The sequence below is a fragment of the Pelodiscus sinensis genome, chromosome 30 (assembly GCF_052426305.1).
Source record: "Pelodiscus sinensis isolate ZL-2025 chromosome 30, ASM5242630v1, whole genome shotgun sequence".
Taxonomy (NCBI): Eukaryota; Metazoa; Chordata; order Testudines; family Trionychidae; genus Pelodiscus; species Pelodiscus sinensis.
This window is the reverse complement of record NC_143081.1, coordinates 4,265,001-4,287,437: the sequence shown is the minus strand read 5'-3', so window position 1 is coordinate 4,287,437 and position 22,437 is coordinate 4,265,001. Positions and strand designations below refer to the sequence as shown.

The 22,437-nt window shown below is 46.6% G+C and overlaps 3 protein-coding genes across 3 annotated transcripts in view; 1 reads left to right on the top strand and 2 right to left on the bottom strand.

Moving 5' to 3' along the window:
- Positions 1 to 3,342: 3,342 nt before the first annotated feature.
- Positions 3,343 to 5,799, top strand: LOC102446765 (olfactory receptor 11H6-like). Its single transcript, XM_006124814.3, has 2 exons — positions 3,343 to 3,372; positions 4,843 to 5,799. Exons 1-2 carry the CDS (start codon positions 3,343 to 3,345, stop codon positions 5,797 to 5,799), a joined length of 987 nt encoding a protein of 328 aa, XP_006124876.3.
- A 4,407-nt stretch (positions 5,800 to 10,206) lies between these two features.
- LOC102446524 (olfactory receptor 10A4-like) lies at positions 10,207 to 11,145 on the bottom strand. Its single transcript, XM_006124813.3, has one exon. It carries the CDS (start codon positions 11,143 to 11,145, stop codon positions 10,207 to 10,209), a length of 939 nt encoding a protein of 312 aa, XP_006124875.2.
- A 10,487-nt stretch (positions 11,146 to 21,632) lies between these two features.
- Positions 21,633 to 22,437, bottom strand: part of LOC102446290 (olfactory receptor 5V1-like) — a 942-nt gene continuing 137 nt past the window's right edge. Inside the window, exon 1 of the mRNA XM_089774441.1 lies at positions 21,633 to 22,437. This exon is cut by the window's right edge and continues 137 nt beyond it. Within this exon, the coding sequence (XP_089630567.1) occupies positions 21,633 to 22,437 (805 nt within the window).

The following is a 22,437-nucleotide window of genomic DNA, read 5'->3' as shown; positions in this document are numbered from 1 at the left end:
AACCCAACTCAATCATCCCAGCCAGGGCTTTGTTAAGCCGAGACTTGAAAACCTCCAGGGATGGAGATTCCACCCCCTCCCTAGGGAACCCAACCCAGCGCTTCCCCACCCGCCTAGGGAAATTGTTTTTCCTACTCTCCAACATAGATCTCCCCCACTGCAACGTGAGACCATTGCTCCTTGTTCTGCCATTGACCACCCCTGAGAACAGCCTCTCTCCATCCTCTGTGGAACCCCCCTGCAGGGAGTTGCAGGCTGCTCTCAAATCCCCCCTCGCTCTTCTCTTCTGCAGACTACACAAGCCCAAATCGCTCAGCCTCTCCTCATAGGTCATGTGCTCCAGCCCCCGCATCATAGAATCCTAGAGCTGGAAGAGACCCCAGGAGGTCATCAAGTGCAGCCCCCTGCCCAAGATAGGGCCCACCACTGGACCGTCTCCAATAAGCCCACATCCTCGCTGTAGTGGGGGCCCCAGAATTGGATGTAATACTCCAGATGTGGCCTCCCCAGTGCTACCATCTTGATGTCCACCATGTTGGGTGGAAGGGGGTCGGCTGGTGGGGGGGTTGGCTGTGGGGAGGATGGGAAGATGTCCCTGGTACTGCTATCTATTTTCACCCATCATTAAAGGACTAAATCCAGACTTGGCCTCCCCAGAGACCAAATCCCAAGGACCCAGCCTCTCAGAGAGCCGATATCAGCCCCGGTCTAGCCCAGCTTCCTTCACAGCCGAGACGGCGAGAGGAGAACAGGAATTCAAAGGCAGGTGGGTTTTCACAGCCAACGTCCTTCTTTCTTCCATCCTTCCCTGCTCCTACCCCTCACTCAACCGGGCACAATTTCAGGCTCAGCCGCAGTTCAGCAGAAAGGGACCTGGGGGTGACAGCTTTGAGAAGCCGGAGATGAGTCAACAAGGCACCCCTGTAGCCAAGAAGGCTGATGGCATTTTGGGGTGCCTTAGGCGGAGCATTCAGCCTCCTCTAAAAGGGTGTCACAAGGAGGAAGGAGAAAATTTGTTCCTCTTGGTTTCCGAGGACAGGACAAGGAGTAATGGGCTTAAAGTGCAGCAGGGGAGGTTTAGATTGGACATTAGGAAAAAATTCCTAACTGTCAGGGTGGTCAAATATTGGAATAAATTGCCAAGGGAGGTGGTGGAATCTCCCTGTCTGGAGATATTTAAGAACAGGTTAGATAGACATCTGTCAGGGATGGTGTAGACGGAGCTTGGTCCTGCCTTGATGACCTCTCGAGGTCCCTTCCAGTCCTATTATTCTATGATTCTATGATTCTCCCGTGTCACGTACACAATGCATTTAAACCCCTGGAGTGAACTGAATGCCCAAGCTGACGTGGATTGTCTTAATCCAGTCGACACCTGATCATTTCGACTGAGCTGAAATCAGTGGGGCATCGATTTCAGCGACACTGAAATCAGCCTCTTTGAAACCAAACTGAGTGGCTACGTCTAGACTGGCATGATTTTCCGCAAATGCTTTAACCGGAAAAGTTTTCCGTTAAAAGCATTTGCGGAAAAGCGCGTCTAGATTGGCACGGACGCTTTTCCGCAAAAGCACTTTTGCGCAAAGCATCTGTGGCCAATCTAGATGCGCTTTTCCACAAAAAAAAGCCCCGATCGCCATTTTCGCCATCGGGGCTTTTTTGCACAAAACAAATCTGAGCTGTCAACACTGGCCCTTTTGCGCAAAAGCTTTGCGCAAAAGGACTTTTGCCTGAACGGGAGCAGAATAGTATTTCCGCAAGAAGCACAGCTGGCAAGTTTTTCCGCAAAAGCACGTGCTTTTGCGGAAAAATTTGCTAGTCTAGACGCAGCCAGTGTGTCCATGCATGGGTGTCACGATACCCATTTCAAAGCCGAGTCAAGTTGCTAGGACATAAGTTATTAAGAACATCCAGGAACCTTTCTCTTATTGCCCCGTAGTTCTTTAGCAAAGAGCGGTTTATTTAGACTGTTTGCTAGATAAACTGAAAAGTAAGTGCCATCAAATGCCAGCAATGCCCCACTGCTGTGGGTATTTGTCAAACTGGATAGTCTCTGAGGGAAAGAATGAATGGACACAAATCAGATATCCGAAAAGGCAACACACAAAAACCGGTCGGAGAACACTTTAATCTCCCTGAACACTCATTAATGGATCTCCAAGTCACCCTTTTGTTTCAGACCAATTCCACAAGCCAAATACACAGAGAATGATTGGAACTCAACTTCATTCACAAGTTTAATTCTTATGCAAATAGTATGAATGGGGATACTTGATGGCCTCCATATTTTAATTGGTGCTGCAGGTTAAAAATGTAGAATTACAAATGTAATAGTTTCAACAAATATAAACGTATATGCAAATCTTATTTTTTTTCATAAAAGCTAGACATTTATATACATATATCAGTTTAACATTTTAACCATGACAGCAAAATGCCATATCTGATTATTACTATTTTAATCAGTAGTTTAAGAAATAACCTGGTAGTTTAAGAAAAAATTGCTGATACGTGTGCCCAGATGTCATTGTTTAACGAGAACGAACAATACATCTGCAGTAAAGGCATGTCCACATTAGGAAAATATTTCAAAATAACTCCCTGGTATAGACCAGATCTTAGTGTGTTAATGATCATCAGAGTTCATATCCTATATTATTAATGCAAGATTTTTAATGAATCTGGAAATCAACACCAAATATACTTATTGCTATAATGTTTTAATCAAATCTAGAAATTAACATAACGAAATATTACTTTACCATGTGAAATCAATAAAGTATAGTCTTAGAATCAAGGAGGAATGATTACGATATCAGGTTTTAATTTCTTAAATTAATCAAAATGGCAATTCATGAAATACGTTGTCATTTATTGATTATTGAAATAGGAGGTAACAATTAATATCAGATATTATTACTGAATTATTTGAATTAAATAGGACTCGAGATTTGAAAATCAAAATTATAAATCATGTTTCTTTTAATCAAATGTGGAGATTAAAGTAGTCTATAGGCACATTTGGAGTCTCAACATTAATATAAACTGTGTCTTAATTTGCCAGTTTAATTGATTTGGAAAATAAGAGTGCTTAAAATGTCTGGGGAAGAGACTTAATTTTTCTTCTGTGTTTGCGCTGCTCGTAACAGAATGAAGTCTGGTATGAGGGTCAATGATAAATACCAACATTATCCATCAATAACATTATTGTCGGTTGATGCTATACATTCATTTCATGAGTAACAGCCTCGGAGTTTAACCATGTTGGCATATTAATATAGATTTTTCTCGATTCACTCTAGATTTTCCTTCTTCTGAATCTTTAAGGCCATTCCGTGACTGATGGTGTCCTTAGCTCTGGACGAATTCAAGGTGAGGAATTTTAAAAAGTCTTTTAGATTCATTTCTGGGTGACTCTTTAGGGAGAAAGCTTGGGCTAAATTTTGCCAAGGGGCTTTATTGGCATAGAAGTCTAATCCCACTTCCCAAAGGGATTTAGGATCAGTTACAACCACAGGGCCACAGAGGCTCTGTGATCTGGTATTCTTGAGTGTCTGCCTCTCCCTCCGTGAGTTCTACTTTTCTACTTGAGTTCTCTTCTACTTTTCTTATCTGTCAGGACCACTGAATGCCTTTTCTTCTTGGCCCTGGCTTTGGAAAGTACCTGGACATCTGCCACTCCTGTGCTAAGCTCTATATTTTAAATGTCATCGGTGTGGATAAGTTTGCTTCCAAGAGTTTTAAAAGAGCTGTCCGAGGAGTTTGCTGGACTATTAAGGCTGATGTTCAAGAGTTCTTCGCACACGAGGGAAACTCTAGGTACCAAAAGTCACAGCCCTAGCCTGGTTAATTTAACATTAGCCTTGAAAAACAGGGAGGAGGGGCTATTAACTCGGCCCGTTCAGCCTCTGCCATGCCACCAGTGGAAGCAAGAGCAAAGCATTCATTCCCCAACCAGGCTAGTGGACTGATTCCCTCCAGTGTGGGAACTTTATCCAATGCAGAGTTTTCAAGGGCAGAATAAACCCAGCTGGGGCGACAGATTCCAGGCAGAATTCGCAATGTGGCATGTACAAGAATGTGAGAGGCTGACTTTGCCTGGGTGCCCATACTACTGTAACCACTAGACCAATAGAATATCTTATTGCCCTTAATAAATCCATAGTACGCCCACATCTTGAATACTGAGTACAGACGTGGTCACCTCATCTCAAAAAAGATATCTTGGCATTGGAAAAGGTTCCGGGAAGGGCAACTAAAATGATGAAGAGTTTGGAACAGGTCCCATATGAGGAGAGATTAAAGAGACTGGGACTTTTCATCTTGGAAAAGAGGAGACTGAGGGGGGATAGGATAGCGGCCTATAAAACCATGAATGGTGTGGAGAAAGTGAATATGGGAACAAGCAAATAACTTTTCCTTAATATAAGAACTAGGAGCCACCAATGAAATGAACGGGCAGCAGGTTTAAAACAAATAAAAGTAAATTCTTCTTCACACAGTGCACAGTCAACCTGCGGAACTCCTTGCCGGAGGAGGCGGTGAAGGCTAAGACTATCACTGGGTTTAAAAGAGAACTAGATAGATTCATTAAGTCCATTAATGGCTATTAGCCAGGATGGGTAAGGAATGTTGTCCCTAGCCTCTGTTTGATCATTATCTGGTCAGTTCAGTCCCTCTGGGGCACTTGGGGTTGGCCACTGTCAACAGACAGAAGATTGGGCTGAATGGAGCTTTGATCTGACCCACTCTGGCTGTTCTTATGTTCTTATGACCCTCCTCCCCTTCCGCAGCTCTGGGTGGCCACTTGGAGTCCTGTTGATCGTTTTCTTTTGACTCCAGGGCCCTCCGAAAAATCTGGCCAACATCACAACCCCAGGGACCAAGTTTATCCTGCTGGGTTTCACCACCTTGGACCGCCAGAGCTGTGCGCTCATCTCGGTCTTTCTTTCCTCGGCGTACGCCGGGACACTAGCCGGCAACCTCTGCATCGTGTGGGCCGTGCTGCGGGACCCCCGCCTCCAGCGCCTGCCCATGTACATCCTGCTAGGGAACTTCTCCTGGCTAGAGGTGTGCTACATCACCACCACGGTGCCACGGATGCTCTGCGATTTGCTGTCCCCCGGCCTCCCCATCTCCTTCCACGCCTGCTTCGTGCAGGTCTACTTCTTCATCTCGATGGGGGCCATCGAATGCCTCCTTCTCGCAGCCATGGCCTGGGACAGGTACCTGGCCATCTGCCACCCTCTACGCTACCCCGTCCTCATGTCCCTACGCCGATGCTGGGTGCTGGCCTCCTCTTGCTGGCTCACCGGCTTCCTGTGTCTTATAACGCCCATCGTCCTCATCTCCCGGCTCTCCTTCTGCAGCCCCTACACCCTGGACCATATTGTCTGTGACCCAGGCCCGTTGCTGGCAGCCTCGTGCACCCCAGATCTCCGGACGGAACAGGTCTGTTCTGCCACAAGCTCCCTCCTGATCTTCACCACCTTCCTCCTCACCCTGACCTCCTACGGGCGGATCCTCAAGGCCGTGATGCGGCTGCCCACATGGCCCGAGCGACGCAAGGCCTTCTCCACCTGCTCCTCCCACCTGGTCGTCGTGGGCTTGTTTTACGGAGCCGGCGCGGCCAACTACGTCATCCCGGCGGCGGCGGGGGCCAGCGGGAAGGCGGTGACACTGGTCTACGTGGTGGGGACCCCGCTGCTCAACCCGCTGATCTACAGCCTGAGGAACAAGGAGATGAAGGCAGCCCTGAGGAGGATCCTGATGGGGGAGAAGCAGGGGGTTCGGCTGTGACCCCCATCTTGGAGGAGAATGGACAATAGGGCACAGGGACGTCTCCTTCGGGGGAGTGCTGGCACCGATCCGGCAGGCGGAACACACCCCACGTTTTTGCATGACCACGGTGAAAAGAAATGCCCGATGATACCCCCAGACCACAAAGAAGGCAGGGTGTATGTATGCGTCCTGGACGGAGAAATCGATCCCTGTTGAGCATGTGGGTTTGCAGTGGGGAGGAGAGCAAGTTGACGGTGAGAAGGAGAACTTTCTTTTATTCATTTTAAACCTGCTACCCATTAATTTCATTTGGTGTCCTCTAGTTCTTCCATTTAGGGAACTAATAAATAACTTTTCTTTATCGGCCCTCTCCACACCACTCATGACTTTATATACCTCTATCATATCCCCCCTCAGTCTCCTCTTTTCTAAACTGAAAAGTCCCATGAATTTATCTGAGGGTTTTATCCATGATAGCTCATGATCCTATAAGGTTTCTAAGGTGCCACGGGCCTTTTCATTGTTTTTAAAGTTGCAGACTAACATGGCCACCTCTCTGAGTCATATTTTCATAGAATCACAGAACACGAGATCTCGAAGGGACCTCGAGAGGTCATCAAGTCCCATCCTCTGCCCTCACGACAGGACCATGCACGATCTAGACCATCCCTGATAGATGTCTATCCAACCTACTCTTAAATATCTCCAGAGATGGAGATCCCACAACTTCCCTAGGCAGTTTATTCCAGTGTTTCACCACCCGGACAGGTAGGAAGTTTTTCCTAATGTCCAACCTAAACCTCCCTTGCTGCAATTTAAGCCCATTGCTTCTTGTTCTAGCCTCAGAGGCCAAGGAGAACAATTTTCCCCTCTCCTCCCTATGACACCCTTTTAGACGTTAATGTCCTATGTGTTGGGGGGTGAAAGAATTAATAGGTTTGGAATGGACTTTTTGTATTAGTGGTTAAGAATTCATCCACAGTGGAAATTACCCTTGGGCATGTTTTTCCTTTTGTATTTGTAGTTTGGGATGATAGGGTCCAGTTGAGACCAGTATTATGTTTTGATATATAACCTTGCTCTCTCTCTCTCTGTTCTGCCGCCTAGGAATCCAGATGAGTATGGAACTGCTCTGTTTTGTTGTGTCTTGCTTATCCCCATAGGCTCTGCATAACATCTTCAGGGTCAAATTCTTTGTAATGTTTGTAACCTGTTAGTTTGTAGCTCAGGAATGTGTTGATTTAAATAGAAATTCTGTAAGTAGTAATTGGGGCGGGTATAATTGCATTCATTATTTGCTTATTAATATGCATTGTACAGGAGTTAACATGACTAAACGAAGCATTAGGAGAAGTAGTGCTAGACATGTGAATTAACATACTAAAATAAATCAAAGAGTGTGATTAACACTCGGTTGTTGTCACTCGGACTTTGTGTGAATGTCCGAGGTAAACGTGATAGGCAACAAAGCAGTTCTTTTTACCCCCATCCGCTCCTGGGTCTCGTGTTTATTCTCTAATCATAGTGTTCGTGTCATATATTAAACATCTTTTAAATTTGGGCTATTATGTAATGTAGATATAACCCACACATCTAGGCTATGTCTACACTCGCGGCTTCTTGTGCGAGTAATATGCAAATGAGGCTAAGCTTGGAATATCGCCAACCTTATGAGCCACCTTTTTTTTCAGAAGAGGCACCAAGGTATTATTCTGATGAAGGGATGTGAAATTATTAAGTGGGAGACAGCCAGATAATCCTGGTGAATGAATTGCACCCCCCACAGCCAGGGACGACTCCACTCACACTCCGCCACCCACGTTTGGGGGGTAGTGAGACTGGGGACTTTGTGCCCTGTCTTTTCTATCCCATGGTAAGGAGTGAATGGAGGACGGGCTTTTCTTTGGCTCCTGCTGTTTCTTAGACCGTCTCCCCCCATCTTGACCTTGGCTTGCGAGAGAAGCCAAGCAGTGTGTGCTTCTATATCACACTATCACCACACCCTGTGACACTTTTAACCCATCCCTTATCTCTTCTCATTACACCAACAAACCCATCTGGCCAGGCAGAAGCAACATGCCTCTTCTTCTTGGCCCTGGCTTTGGAAAGTGCCTGCCACTCCAGTGCTAAACTCTATATTTTAAATGTCATCGGTCTGGATAAGTTTGCTTCCAAGAGTTTTAAAAGAGCTGGCTGAGGAGTTTGCTGCACTATTAAGGCTGATGTTCGAGAGCTCCGCTCTTGAAGTTCAAGAGCTTTGATCTTTGTTCACACATATGAGTAAACATAGCACCATAGCTTCCTTGGGCTGGAAGAGATCTGAGGAGGTCCTCAAGTCCATAAAAATATCAGAGTATAGCAAATTATCAAAAGGGATACAGGGAAACAAAACCCAAAACCCTATCTCAGGTAAAGAAATAGGCCTGAATCATCACTAAAAATCCTGAAAAAAAAACAACCAGAAATCTTGTGGCAACTTAAGGACTAAGGCCTGGTCTACACTAGACCAGGCAGGTCGGGTTAAGGTCTGCCATCCAAGGTGTACAAAATGCAGAGCTGGATTCAGCCTACCTTAAGCCGAGCTTCCCCAGCATCAACACTTATTACTCACAGAATGAGGAGAACATAACGCCAGCATTCAATTTGCGGGTCAGCGCTAGACCCGCCACATCGACCGCTAGAAGATCGACCTCTGGAGAGTCCATTATCTCCAAAGCGTAGACGAGCGCGAAGAGGTTTATTTAGGCACACGCCTTCACGGGTAAAAACCATCTTGTCTCCATGCATCTGACAAAGTGGTTTTTTAACCACAAAAGCATATGACCAAATAAATGTGTAACAGGCCATACGACTCGTCATAGTTTGTTTGGTTTTTCAGCTATAGACAAACATGGCTACCCTTCTAAGACTCATACAGGTTGAACCTCTCTGGTCCAGAACTCTCTTGTCTGGGAACCTCCGTCATCCAGAATGATTTGAGTTAGCCAGATATCGACATTTCAGGGGAGTAGCCAAGTTCCCCACAATCCCCCTCGATGTCCTCTACCAGCCTAGGAAACAGTGGAAGTGTTGGTAATGTTGCTAGACAATATTGACCTCCTTAGTCCAGAAGATTCTCTGGTTCAGAACTGGTCAAGTCCCAAGGGTGCCAGACTAGAAAAGTTCAATCCTCAATCCTTAGAAACACCAAATTTATTTGCGTACATTTCTTAACTTCCTTAAAACCCCCTCTTTACCCCTTCTTTAATTGGACTCTATGCATTCAGGGCAAGTCTACACAATGGGGCTTCACTCAAAATAAGCTATGAAAATTGAGCGATGCTTATTTCGGAATTGGGAGTGTCTACACAGCAGGCAGTTATTTTGAAATCCAGCACGCTTCCTCCGACTTCCTCCGAGGCTACGTCTAGACTGGCACGATTTTCCGGAAATGCTTTTAACGGAAAAGTTTTCCGTTAAAAGCATTTTAGGAAAAGTGCGTCTAGATTGGCAGGATGCTTTTCCGCAAAAGCACTTTTTACGGAAAAGCGTCCATGGCCAATCTAGACGTGCTTTTCCGCAAAAAAAGCCCCGATCGTCATTTTCGTGATCGGGGCTTTTTTGCAGAAAACAGTACTGTGCTGTCTACACTGGCCCTTTTGCGCAAAAGTCTTTCAGAAAAAGACTTTTGCCCGAACGGGAGCAGCATAGTATTTCCGGAAAAGCACTGACAATCTTATATGAGATCGTCAGTGCTTTTCCGAAAATTCAAGCGGCCAGTGTAGACAGCTGGCAAGTTTTTCCGGAAAAGCGGCTAATTTTCCGGAAAAACTGGCCAGTCTAGACACAGCCTGAGAGCTACAGAAGTCAGAATAACAAGTCCTCCGGCTTGACAAGAGTTCGATATTATTTTGAAATAACTGTCTGCAGTGTGGACGCGGACTAAATTATTTCAAAATACCGTTAGTTATTTTGCAATAATGTTGCTGTGTAGACATACACCTCAGTATAGACCTGAACAGGGAAATTAAACTGTGTATAATATTTGTATGACATTATGTAGACATTTTTCCACTTGGTCTCTTCCTCTCATTTCATGAGAGGCTTTCATATGAACATAGGAACGGCCATACTGGGTCAGACCAAAGGTCCATCTAGCCTAGTATCCTGTCTTCCAACAGTGGCCAATGCCAGATGCCCTAGAGGGAGGGAACACAACAGGTAATCCTCACATGATCCCTCCCTTGTCACCGTTTCTAGTCAAAGAGAGGCTAGGGACACCATTCCTTCCCATCCTGGATAATAAGTATTGATGGACCTACCCTCCATGAATCTATCTACATCTTTTTTGAACCCTGTTAAAGTTTTTGTCTTCACCACATACTGGGGCAAGGAGTTCCACAGGTTTACTGTGTCTCAACAACCACCAACATACACTTAATTTGCTTAGCACTCAGATGTCCTACTCCAGCCCAGGAGTTTCTTCAGCGCTTCCTTGACATCTTTGTTCCTCAGGCTGTATATGATTGGGTTGAACATTGGCGTCACGACGGTGTAGAACAGGGCGATCGCTCGGTTGGTGTCCACAGAACCGCTGGAACTGGGCCTCATGTAGGTGATGAAGCAGCTGCCGTAAAACAAGGTAACCGTGATGAGGTGTGTGGAGCAGGTGGAGAAAGCTTTGTGCCTCCCCTCCCCTGAGCGCATCTTCAAGATGGCGGCGAGGATGCCGACGTAGGAGGCAATGATGAGGAGGAAGGGGACTATGATGAATGCGACGGTGAGCAGGGCATTAATAATATCGTTCAGGGACGTGTCGGAGCTCGCCAGCTTGAGCACGGGCATAACGTCGCAGAAAAAGTGCTCAATTGTGTTTGGACCATGGAAGGGCAACGTGAAGATGGCCACCGTTTGCTCAAGGGCCACCATGTTGCCTGCTATCCACACCGCCGCTGCCAAGCTAACGGTGACTTTCCGGCTCATGGTGAGGGAGTAACGCAAGGGGCGGCATATGGCCACGTAACGGTCGTAGGACATCACGGCCAGCAGGCAGCACTCCGAGTTGCCGAAGAGGAGGAAGAAGTACATCTGGGCGGCACAGCCCAGGAAGGAAATGGCTTGGCGCTCGGAGAGGAGGTCGGACAAGGTCTTGGGGATGACGGCCGAGGTGTAGCAGATCTCCAGGACCGATAAATTCCTGAGGAAGAAATACATCGGGCTTTGGAGCACCAGGTCCGCCACCGTGACGGCGACGATGAGACTATTTCCTATCACGGTGACGAGGTAGATGAGTAAGACCAAGATGAAGAGAAGAGGTCGCAGGTCCTGGAGGTCGAAGAAGCCGAGAAAGATGAACTCTGTGATGGCAGTGAGGTTCCCCTCCATGTCTGCATCTCTATGGGGTCACATACGGATTGTCATTCCTTAGGGGTTAAGACGACATAATTATATAGACAAAAACAACAAATGGTCTGGTAGCACTTTATAGACTAACAAAAGGAAGGCTGAGGAAAATAGGATGAAGTTTAATAAGGACAAATGCAAAGTGCTCCACTTAGGGAGGAAAAATCAGTTTCACCCATAGAGAATGGGAAGCGACTGTCTAGGAAGGAGTACGGCAGAAAGGGATCTGGGGGTTATAGTGGACCACAAGCTGAATATGAGTCAGCAGTGTGATGCTGTTGCAAACATGATTCTGAGATACATTAAGGCTATGTCTACATTGCCATGAGCTTCCGGAAATGTTTTCCGTTAAAAGCATTTTCGGAAAAGCGCATCTAGATTGGCAGGACGCTTTTCCGGAAAAGCACTTTTTATGGAAAAGTGTCCGTGGCCAATCTAGATGCGCTTTTCCACAAAAAAGCCCAGATAGTCATTTTCGAGATCAGGGTTTTTTTGCGGAAAACAGTACTGTGCTGTTTACACTGGCCCTTTTCCGGAACAGTTTTCCAGAAAAAGACTTTTGCCCGAACGAGAGCAGCATAGTTTTTCTGGAAAAGCACGGATGAGTTTACATTAGATCGTCAGTGCTTTTCCGGAAATTCAAGTGGCCAATGTAGACATCTGGCAAGTTTTTCTGGAAAAGCGTCTGATTTTCCGGAATAACTTGCCAGTGTAGACACAGCCTATGTGCTGGTTAGGCCTCAGTTGGAGGATTGTGTCCAGTTCTGGGCACCACATTTCACGAAAAATGTGGAGAAATTGGAGAGGGTCCAGAGAAGAGCAACAAGAATGATGAAAGGTCTAGAGAACATGAGCAATGAAGGAAGGCTGAAAGACTGAGGGGGGGACATGATAGAGGTTTTCAGGTATCTAAAAGGGTGTCATAAGGAGGAGGGAGAAAACTTGTTCATCTTGGCCTCTGAGGATAGAACAAGAAGCAATGGGCTTAAACTGCAGCAAGGGAGGTTTAGGATGGACATTAGGAAAAAGTTTGTAACTGTCAGGGTGGTCAAACACTGGAATAAATTGCCCAGGGGGGTTGTGGAATCCCCATCTTTGGAGATATTTAAGAGCAGGTTAGATAAACATCTATCAGGGATGGTCTAGACAGTATTTGGTCCTGCCATGAGAGCAGGGTTCTGGACTCGTTGACCTCTCAAGGTCCCTTTCAGTCCTAGTATTCTATGATTCTATGAAATATGTAGATGGTATCATGAGCTTTCCTGGGCACAGCCCACTTCTTCAGATGACCGGAGTTGTGAGTTGGGGATATGAAAATTCGAAAGAAATAGGAGAGGGGAAGGGGAGGGCGGAGAAAGAGAAAAAGGGAGCAGGGTGGGAGAGAGAGCATCATTAAGTATCTGGAGAATGGGTACTTAAACCTAAGCAGATACAAATCAAAGTCAATAGATAGATTCCTAAATCAGGAAGGGTACCACTCAGACAGCTGTTAGCTCCTTCTGCGGTTATGAAGTAGGTAGAGTCCCTACCAGCCCATATCACCATTGAGTCCATTAGCATGTGAATTGAATTTGTGGATGAACTGGGATTCCAGGGCTTCCCTGTGGTAGGAGATCAGACACATCCCTCTTCCCTTTTCATCTTTCTCAGTGAACATAAGAACTACCAGACTGGATCAGACCAGAGGCCCATGTAGCCCAGTGTCCTGTCTGCCCCAGCGGCTGAAACCAGGTGCCCCAGAGCAAGTGAATAAATCAGGGAACCATCAAGTGATCTCTCACCTGTCATCCATTTCCAGCCAATGACAAACAGAGGCGAGGGACACCATTCCTTCCCATTCTGGATAATAAGTATTGATGGACCTTCCCTCCATGAATTTATCTAGCTCTTTTTTGAACTGTGTTAAGGTCCTGGTCTTCACAGCATCCTCAGGCAAGGAGTTCCACAGGTTGGGCTGTGTATTGTGTGAAGAAATACTGCCTTTGGTTTATTTTTAAAGGACAAAATACACCCCATTTGTTTGCTGTGTTAGTTTGTTTGCTCCCTATTACTTTCATTCGGTGACCTTTCGTTCTTACGTGACGGGAACAAGTAAATAATTTTCCTTATTCACTCTATCCATACCCGTCATGATTTTATAGACATCTAGCCCACAGGTGGCTATTATTTTAAGGAGTCAAAGGCTGCTCTCAAATCTCCCTCACGCTTCTCTTCTGCAGACTAAACAAGCTCAAATCCCTCCCGTAGAACTTAACTCTATTGTTCAGGGGTGTGAAAAATTCACACCTTTGGGGGACTTAGCAAAGCCATGTACAAGCCCAGCTAGGTCAGTGGAGGGTTCTGTCATCTTATCCACTGTCTCTCAACAACAACAAGAAACCCTTCCTGGTGCTGTAGCCAGTGTCTACACAACAGTGATGCAGTTGCAACACTTATAGTGTGAGGTGCACAGATCCAGATACACTATTACAGAGCCCCCCCCACCCCAAACTTTCTCACAACTTCCCTACCTCTTTCAGTCTCCTGCCACTCAGGACCATGCGATATGAAACTGCTAAGGTACAAAACACTGGAGCGAGGCAGCCTTTAAAGCAACACACAGCTGAGGGGCACGGTTTGTGTTGTCCTCTCTTGCATTTCACTGTGAGCTAATTTAGGTTGGTTTCCCTCTTAAACCACCACAAGAATTCTGGGCCGAACATTATAGAAAGGATGTGGATGCATTGGAGAGGGTCCAGCGGAAGGTGACCAAACTGATTCTGGGGCTGGAGCACATGACCTACGAGGAGAAGCTGAGGGATTTGGGCTTGTTTAGTCTGCAGAAGAGAAGAGTGAGGGGGGATTTGAGAGCAACCTTCAACTACCTGATGGGAGGGTCCAAAGAGGATGGAGAGAGGCTGGTCTCAGTGGTGGGAGACGGCAGGTGTTGGCAGAGAAGGCAGAACGAGGAGCAATGGTCTCAAGTTACAGTGGGCGGGGTCTAGGTTGGAGATGAGGACAATCGATTTCCCTAGGAGGCTGGGGAAGCACTTGGATGGGTTCCCTAGGGAGGGGGTGGAATCTCCTTCCCTAGAGATGTTCAAGTCCCACCTTCACCAAGCCCTGGCTGGGATGATTGAGTTGGGGTTGGTCCTGCTTTGGGCAGGGGGCTGGACTTGATGAGTCCTGAGGTCTCTTCCAACCCTAGGATTTGATGAACATAACTTGACCAATTTATTTTCATTTAAACTTTCAAGTCTGGCTTCGATGAGGGACAATCCTGTCGATTCACACCTGTTAGATGTCTTGGAAAATGACAGCCTCAATGTATAGAGTCAACACAACAAGGAAAGTCACATCTGAAGAAGTGGGTTATGCCCATGACAGCTCACAATACCATCAACGTTTTTTGTTAGTCTCTCGGGGTATGTCTAGACTACAGGGCTTTGTCGACAGAAGTTTTGTCGACAGATACTGTCGACAAAGCTTCTGTCGACAAAGAGCGTCTAGACTACATCCAGTTCTGTTGACAAATCAAGCCGCTTTGCTGACATGACAGTGTAGACGCAAAGGACAATGTGGATTCAATAACACCTTCTGTCGACAGAACTCTATCGACAAAAGGCGTTATTCCTCTTAGAATGAGGTTTACCGTGATCGACAAAACTGCTGAGTTCACTCGACGTTATGTCGACAGAACTCAGCGGCAGTGTAGACTCAGGTATAGTTTTGTTGACAAAAGTCCGGTTTTGTCGACAAAACCATGTAGTCTAGACATACTCTAAGGGTACATCTAGACTACAGGCTTTTGTCGACAGAGGCTTTGTTGACAGATACTGTCGACAAAGCTTCTGTAGACAAAGAGCATCTAGACTACAGCCAGTTCTGTTGACAAAACACACCTAACGGTGTGTCTAGACTACAGGGTTTTGTCGACAAATGTGGGCTTTTGTGGACAAAACTATACCTGTGTCTACACTACCGCCAAGTTCTGTCGACATAACATCGACAGGACTCAGCAGTTTTATAGACAGTGGTAAACCTCATTCTACGAGGAATAATGCCTTTCGTCGACAGAGTTCTGTCGATAGAAGGCATTATTGCATCTACACTGTCCTTTGTATCCACACTGTTATGACAAAAAAGCGGCTTGCTTTGTCGACAGAACTGGCTGTAGTCTAGACGCTCTTTGTCAACGGAAGCTTGTCAACAAAAGCTTGTAGTCTAAACGTACCTCAAGGTGCAGCAAGACCATTCATTATTCCTTAAGTTTTTTCAGAGGGATGTAAATTAGAGATATCAAAATTGCAAATGAAGCCAGCATTTGAATTTCCTGTGCTTCATATGCCTAATCGCATCAGGGCGTTTTTTTCGAAAAATGGAATTTCGAAAGTGACGCCACAGACTGGACATGGTTCTTTTGAAAAGAAAAGCCTTTTTTGAAAGATCCTGTACTCCTCAAAAAATTTTGAAATTTCAGTACATCTTTCAATAGATATAGCCTTTCAGACTAACACGGCTACCCCTCTGAATTTCCCTAAGTTTAGTGAGCGTGGATACAGGATGCCCAGTATCCTTGAGAAGATGGAGAGAAGGAGAGATGAGGGACCGTTCTACAGGTTAGATGGATACCAGTAAATTACATGGAATCGTTAGGTGAAAAGGAAAGACCCGGAGATAAATTGTTCACTCTTGGAGATGGCAGAGTTGAGGACGGCTCCAGATGAAGCACACGTGAATCAGGAAAACATCTCAAATGGTCTCGTAAATATCTCTGAACAGTCAACCCTTCCCCAAAATAGCAAGCCCATTCTTTCAGCAACTCACTTACCTCTGGCTCAGAAGCTTGTCTGCAGCTGACCCTAAGAGACGGGTCTTTTCTACACTGTTCAGTGACCCCTGGGATAAAATCCCCAGGACCCTCTCCGACTCTAGCCTCCTGCGAGAATTCGCCATTGCATGTCTGTTGATAAACACGCCGATGAACTCAACGATACAGAAACTACCTTGAAACTGGGTTCATCCAGTCGATTACTTCCGGGGCAATTATTGATCGAGACCAGGAATATTGGTCTCATGGCCATCACACAAGCATTGGAAAAAGTCACCTCCATCATCCTGATGACGATATCGTCCGTCTCTGCGGGATTCGGTGCTGATTTTGAAGGAGAATTTCTCAGCTTCTGAGTAATAAAACCCCAAAGGACGTGGCAGAACGGTGTAAGAGTTGCATCTTGACATTTTTCACAACCAAAAAATGTAGAGATCTCTGCCAATGATGACAAGAGCTTAGATCGGGGCGGGCAATAATTTTTAGGTGAGGGGCACTCCAAGATTTTGCAAGTGGTCCGGGCCACATTTCTACTGAGGGGGGTTGAGGTCTGGGATGGAGACTGGGTGCAGAAGAGAGCTTGAAATAGGGGACTGAGGTGCAGGAGGGAATGTGGAGTCGGAGAGGCAGTTTGGGTGAAGAAGGGGGTTGTGATCTGGGGCAGAGGCTTAGGGTGCAGGGTCAGGGAGGGGGTATGGGTGCAGGAGAGGATTCTGGCCTGAGAGAGGGACTCTAGGAGGGGGTGCAGAGTCTGGGAGGGAGTTGTGAGCTGGGGGAAAGGTGTACAGAGGGTTTGGGTGAAGGTGTCACAAGAGGGCGATGTTGTACGGTTGATCAGGTCACAGGACGGGGCATTTGTTCAGCATCGCAGAACAAAAAATCCACAGTGGCCCAAATATACCTTTAACACGTTTTATTGCAAGCAATTCAGGAGCAATTTTAAAAGATATAGATATATATCACAGGTATGTCGTGAGCAAGACACGAGACGTCATCCTTCCGCTCTGCTCTGCGCTGGTTAGGCCTCAGGTGGAGGATTGTGTCCAGTTCTAGGCACCACATTTCAAGAGAGATGTGGAGACATTGGAGAGGGTCCAGAGAAGAGCAACAAGAATGATGAAAGGTCTAGAGAACAGGAGCTAAGAAGGAAGACTGAAAAAAACTGGGCTTGTTTAGTTTGGAAAAATGAAGATTTGAGGGGAGACATGATAGCAGTTTCCAGGTATCTAAAACGGTGTCACAAGGAGGAGGGAGAAAACTTGTTCATCGTGGCCTCTGAGGATAGAACAAGAAGCAATGGGCTTAAACTGCAGAGCAAGGGAGGTTTAGGTTGGACATTAGGAAAAATTTCCTAACTGTCAGGGTGGTCAAACACTGGAATAAATTGCCCAGGGAGGTTGTGGAATCTCCATCTCCGGAGATATTTAAGAGCAGGTTAGATAAATGTCTATCAGGGATGATCTAGACAGTATTTGGTCCTGCCATGAGGGCAGGGGACTGGACTCGGTGACCTCTCGAGGTCCCTTCCAGTCCTAATATTCTCTGATTCTCTGATTCTATATATATCTAGTAATTAGCAATTCAACATTATTTATCAGTCTCCGTCTAATCCTTAACCCCATTTTAGCAGCCTAATTCTTAATCCAATTGTAACACACATTCTCACAAACATATTCACACATACCACTCACCCTCTGGCACTGGCCAAACCCCGGGTAACGTTAATTAATTTGGTTGAGGTGGAAATCTGACGTGCACGTCACCCCAATATGCCGAATTGATGGACTCCAACTTGTGGGGCAAAACGGTGTGGTATATATCCCCTCGGCAGTGGCCAGTTAGGTGGGATATTATCCACTGGTTGCACACAGTTTGGGTGGGGTGATATCTGTTAGCGGCACCCCCTCCTCTCACTGGTGTGTTCACGACCAATCGTGAAGCACGCCGTTCGCACCACCGAAATCTGCTTGCCTCGTCACACGTGATAAACAACGGAATGTCCTTGGTCAGCTTTCACCCTTGTTAATTCTTCTTATCTGGGAACGTGACCTCCTTCCGTACCGTATTGTCTCCTCGGCACACCCAGTCTCTTCTTTCACACAGTTCTTTCTCTCAAAGTTGTAAACAAGGTCATAATCCTTCGGGGCACTGACTCGAACTATAGTACAGCCTCTCTTCAGCTCACTTCGGGTACATCTAGACTACAGGGTTTTGTCGACAGACGTTTTGACGACAGATACTGTTGACAAAGCTTCTGTCGACAAAGAGCGTCTAGACTACATCCAGTTCTGTCGACAAAGCAAGCCGCTTGGTCAACATAACAGTGTGGACACAAAGGACAGTGTAGATGCAATAATGCCTTCTATCGACAGAACTCTGTCAACAAAAGGCGTTATTCCTCGTAGAATGAGGTTTACATATGTTGACAAAACTGCTGAGTTTTGTGGATGTTATGTCGACGTAACTCAAAGGCAGTGTGGACGCAGGTATAGTTTTGTCCACAAAAGTCCACTTTTGTTGACAAAACCCTGTAGTCTAGACACACCCTTCCTGTTAATTCACTCATGCCAACCATTCACACTGCTCATGATTCGTGGCAATGACCTGGGGCAGGTAGTTGGGTGGGGGGAGAGAGGATGGGGGTACCAGAGGCAGACTATGGCTGAGAAGAGCTTACCTCGGCAGCTCCCAGCCAGCAGCCCTGCAGGAACCTGAAGGCTGCGGTCACAAGTTGCTCCACCTGGCTCTGACCCAGCAGGGTGAAGGGATGTGGGAGGGAGGGAGGAGGCTTCATTGGCAGCCCCCACCACCAGCAAAATCTCTCAGCTGCTATTGGTCGGAAACGGGCCAATGGGAGCTGAGAGATTTTGCTGAGGGATGGGGCACAGCACAAAACCTCCCACCTTGCTCCCAGAATCCAGCAGCCCCATTTAAAGTGGCGGTCGCCGGGCTGGGCTTAAGGGACCCAGCCAAGCAGCCACAGGCAAGATCCGACCCGACCCGCTGGGAACCTCTTGCCCAACCCTGGCTTAGATCCTCTGTCATGGGATGGGGTCTAAGAATACCCAGTACCCCTCCCATGCCCAGAAGGCAGCATTCCAGCACAATGGTAAGATATGGGTGTAAGGCAAATGCACAGGCATTCCCAGGGCGTATCGGATCTCTTCGAAGCCAAGGACAGCCTCCTCCAAGGGACGGCAGCTCTGGAGGAATTTCTAGCTCAACAGTTCAGTTCTGTCCAGGAGAGAGATGGGAATTTCCTTGGCAGGTACGACTCCTTTGGCTGCGCCATGCCTCATGCGCAATGAGGCACAGGCCTGCTTCCGGTGGACAATGGTCCATGGCTGCAGCAGATTTGCCAACGCTCTTTAATTTGCAACCCTTCAGCCAGGCCAGAGTTGCCCCACCCACCCCCACGGCAGCAAGGATGTGGACGAATTGGAGAGAGTCTAATGCTAATGGCATATTAGGGTGCGTTGGGAGGAGCATTGCCAGCAGATCCAGAGAAGTGATTATTCCCCTTTATTCGGCACTGGGGAGGCCACATCTGGAGTATTGTGTCCAGTTCTGGGAAAGGATGTGGACGCATTGGAGAGGGTCCAGCGGAGGGCAACAAAAATGATTCAGGAGCTGGGCACATGACCTACGAGGAGAGGCTGAGGGATTTGGGCTTGTTTAGTCTGCACAAGAGAAGAGTGAGGGGGGATTTGAGAGCAGCCTTCAACTCCCTGAAGGGAGGTTCCAAAGAGGATGGAGAGAGGCTGTTCTCAGGGGTGACACAAGACAGAATGAGGAGCAACGGTCTCATGTTGCAGTGGGGAGGTTTAGGTTGGAGATGAGGAAAAACGATTTCCCGAGGAGGGTGGGGAAGCACTGGGACGGGTTCCCTAGGTGAGGGGGGTGAAATCTCCATCCCTAGAGGTTTTTAAGTCCCGGCTTGACCAAGCTCTGGCTGGGATAATTTATTTGGGGTTGGTCCTGCTTTGAATAGACTAGATTGGTTGGACTAGATGGTTTCCTGAGGTCTCTTAGGGTACGTCTAGACTACAGGGTTTTGTCGGTCGACAGAAGATTTGTCAAAGCTTCTGTCGACAAAGAGCATCTAGACTACAGCCAGTTCTGTCGACAAAGCAAGCCACTTTGTCGACATAACAGTGTGGACGCAAAGGACAGTGTAGATGCCGTAATGCCTTCTATCGACAGAACTCTGTCAACAAAAGGCGTTATTCCTCAAAGAATGAGGTTTACATACATCGACAAAACTGCTGAGTTTTTTCGACGTTATGTCGACATAACTCAAAGGCAGTGTGGACGCAGGTATCGTTTTGTCGACAAAACCCTGTAGTCTAGACACACCCTTACAGCCCTCATCATCTATCTATCTATCTATCTATCTATCTATCTATCTATCTATCCGCACAAACCCCCTCTATCTATCTATCTATCTATCTATCTATCTATCTATCTATCTATCTATCTATCTATCTATTTTCTCTTCCAAAGTCTTTCTATCATATATTTGATGCGAATTGCATAAATTCTGCTCTTTGAAAAGAAGTTAAATCATAGAATCACATATTGAAATAACAGGAAGCTTGCATAGACATGGGGTAGTTATTTTGGGATATCTCCGGTATCTCGAAATAGCTATGGCATGTAGATGTATCCTTAGATGCTATAAAGTGTAGAACATTGATTAGGGAAGCTAAAGACATCATGGTCAACACCATCCACGGGCAAAGAAAAAGAAGGACATTTTCAAAAGCATCTGGAAAAAAGTCATTGAAATGGCGCAGACTTATTACTCGATGGACATGGTAAAATTGTTGATAATATAAAAAAAGCAAAAGGATTCAACTGTGGGCTGATATGAAAAGAAGCAGATTGGCCATTATGTATTGGTTGGGAAAACTTTGTATTGTGTTATCACTTCTACTGAGGAGTTTTCTTATGAGGTGTGGCTGAACACCGGCATCAGGGGCTGTACAACAATATAGATGCTACCCTAAAAAAATGAGTCAAACATAAAATAAGACAAAGTGCACAATTATTAAATTATACATAAGTTCACGGTGGTTAGGTCCATCAATGGCCATTAGCATGGATGGGTAGGAATGCTGTGCCTAGCCTCTGTTTGTCAGAAGCTAGGAAGGGGATGGATTGGTGGATGAATCCCTGTTCTGTTCACGCATAAGAACATAAGAACGGTCATACTGGGTCAGACCAAAGGTCCATCCAGCCCAATACTCTGTCTGCCCACAGTGGCCAATGCCAGGTGCCCCAGAGGGCGTGAACCAAACAGATAATGATCAAGCCATCTCTCTCCTGCCATCCATCTCCACCCTCTGACAAACAGAGGCTTGGGACACCATTCCTTACCCCTCCTGGCTAATAGCCATGAATGGACCTAACCTCTATGAATGTATCTAGTTCGTTTTAAAACCCTGTTATAGTCCTAGCCTTCACAACCTCCTCAGGCAAGGAGTTCCACAGATTGACTATGCGCTTTGTGAAGAACTTCCTTTTATTTGCTTTAAACCTGCTGCCCATTAGTTTCATTTCACTTTCTCTGGGACACCTGGCATTAGCCACTGTTGGAAGACAGGACACTGAGTTAGATGAAACTTTGATCTGACCCAGTCTGGCCATTCTGATGTTCTTATCTAAGGTAAAGAGGATTTTTTACCAGTATTTTCCTCACAGCTCTTTTCACGTCTTTGTTTTTCAGGCTGTAGATGATGGGGTTTAACATAGGGGTCAGGATGCTGTACTGGACGGAGAAAAATTGCTCTACAACCAGTGAAGAAACCGAGCTGGGTTTCGTGTATTGGAAAATTGCCGTCCCGTACAATAAACCCACCACGACAAGGTGAGAGCTGCAGGTGGAGAAGGCTTTACGGCGGCCCTCTGCAGACTGTATCCGCAGGATGGCGGAGATGATGAAGATGTAGGAGACCAGGGTGGGGAGGAAGGAGCTGAAACCAAATATAACCGCGGAAGAAAGAAGAGCGACTTGATTGGTGAAGGTCGTAGAGCAAGACAGGGGTAAGAGCGGAGGGAGCTCACAGCTGAAATGGCGGATTTCATTGGGCCCACAAAAGTGCAACTTCAACACAGGGACCGTGTTGACCAATGAATACATGAGCCCCATTATCCAGGAGCCACCTACCAGCTGTTTGCAGACTCGTGGGCTCATGGTCCCCACATAACGCAACGGGTGACATATGGCCGCGTACCGGTCGTACGCCATGGCGGAGAGGAGGAAAATTTCCGTCACTGCTAAGAGGAGGATGAAGAACATCTGGGCAAGGCAGCCGTGGACTGAAATGGTTTTGTGCTTTGCGGGGAAATTCGCCAACATCTTGGGGACAACCGTAGAGGAGTAGCAGAGATCGATAAACGACAAATGGGACAGGAAGTAGTACATGGGCGTGTGGAGGTGAGGGTCTACTCTTATCACCAGC

Coding starts and splice junctions, on each gene's coding strand:
- LOC102446765 (XM_006124814.3), top strand. CDS start 3,343: ATGGTGTCCTTAGCTCTGGACGAATTCAAG. Junction 3,373..4,842: donor TAGCTCTGGACGAATTCAAG/GTGAGGAATTTT, acceptor TTTTGACTCCAG/GGCCCTCCGAAAAATCTGGC.
- LOC102446524 (XM_006124813.3), bottom strand. CDS start 11,145: ATGGAGGGGAACCTCACTGCCATCACAGAGTTCATCTTTCTCGGCTTC.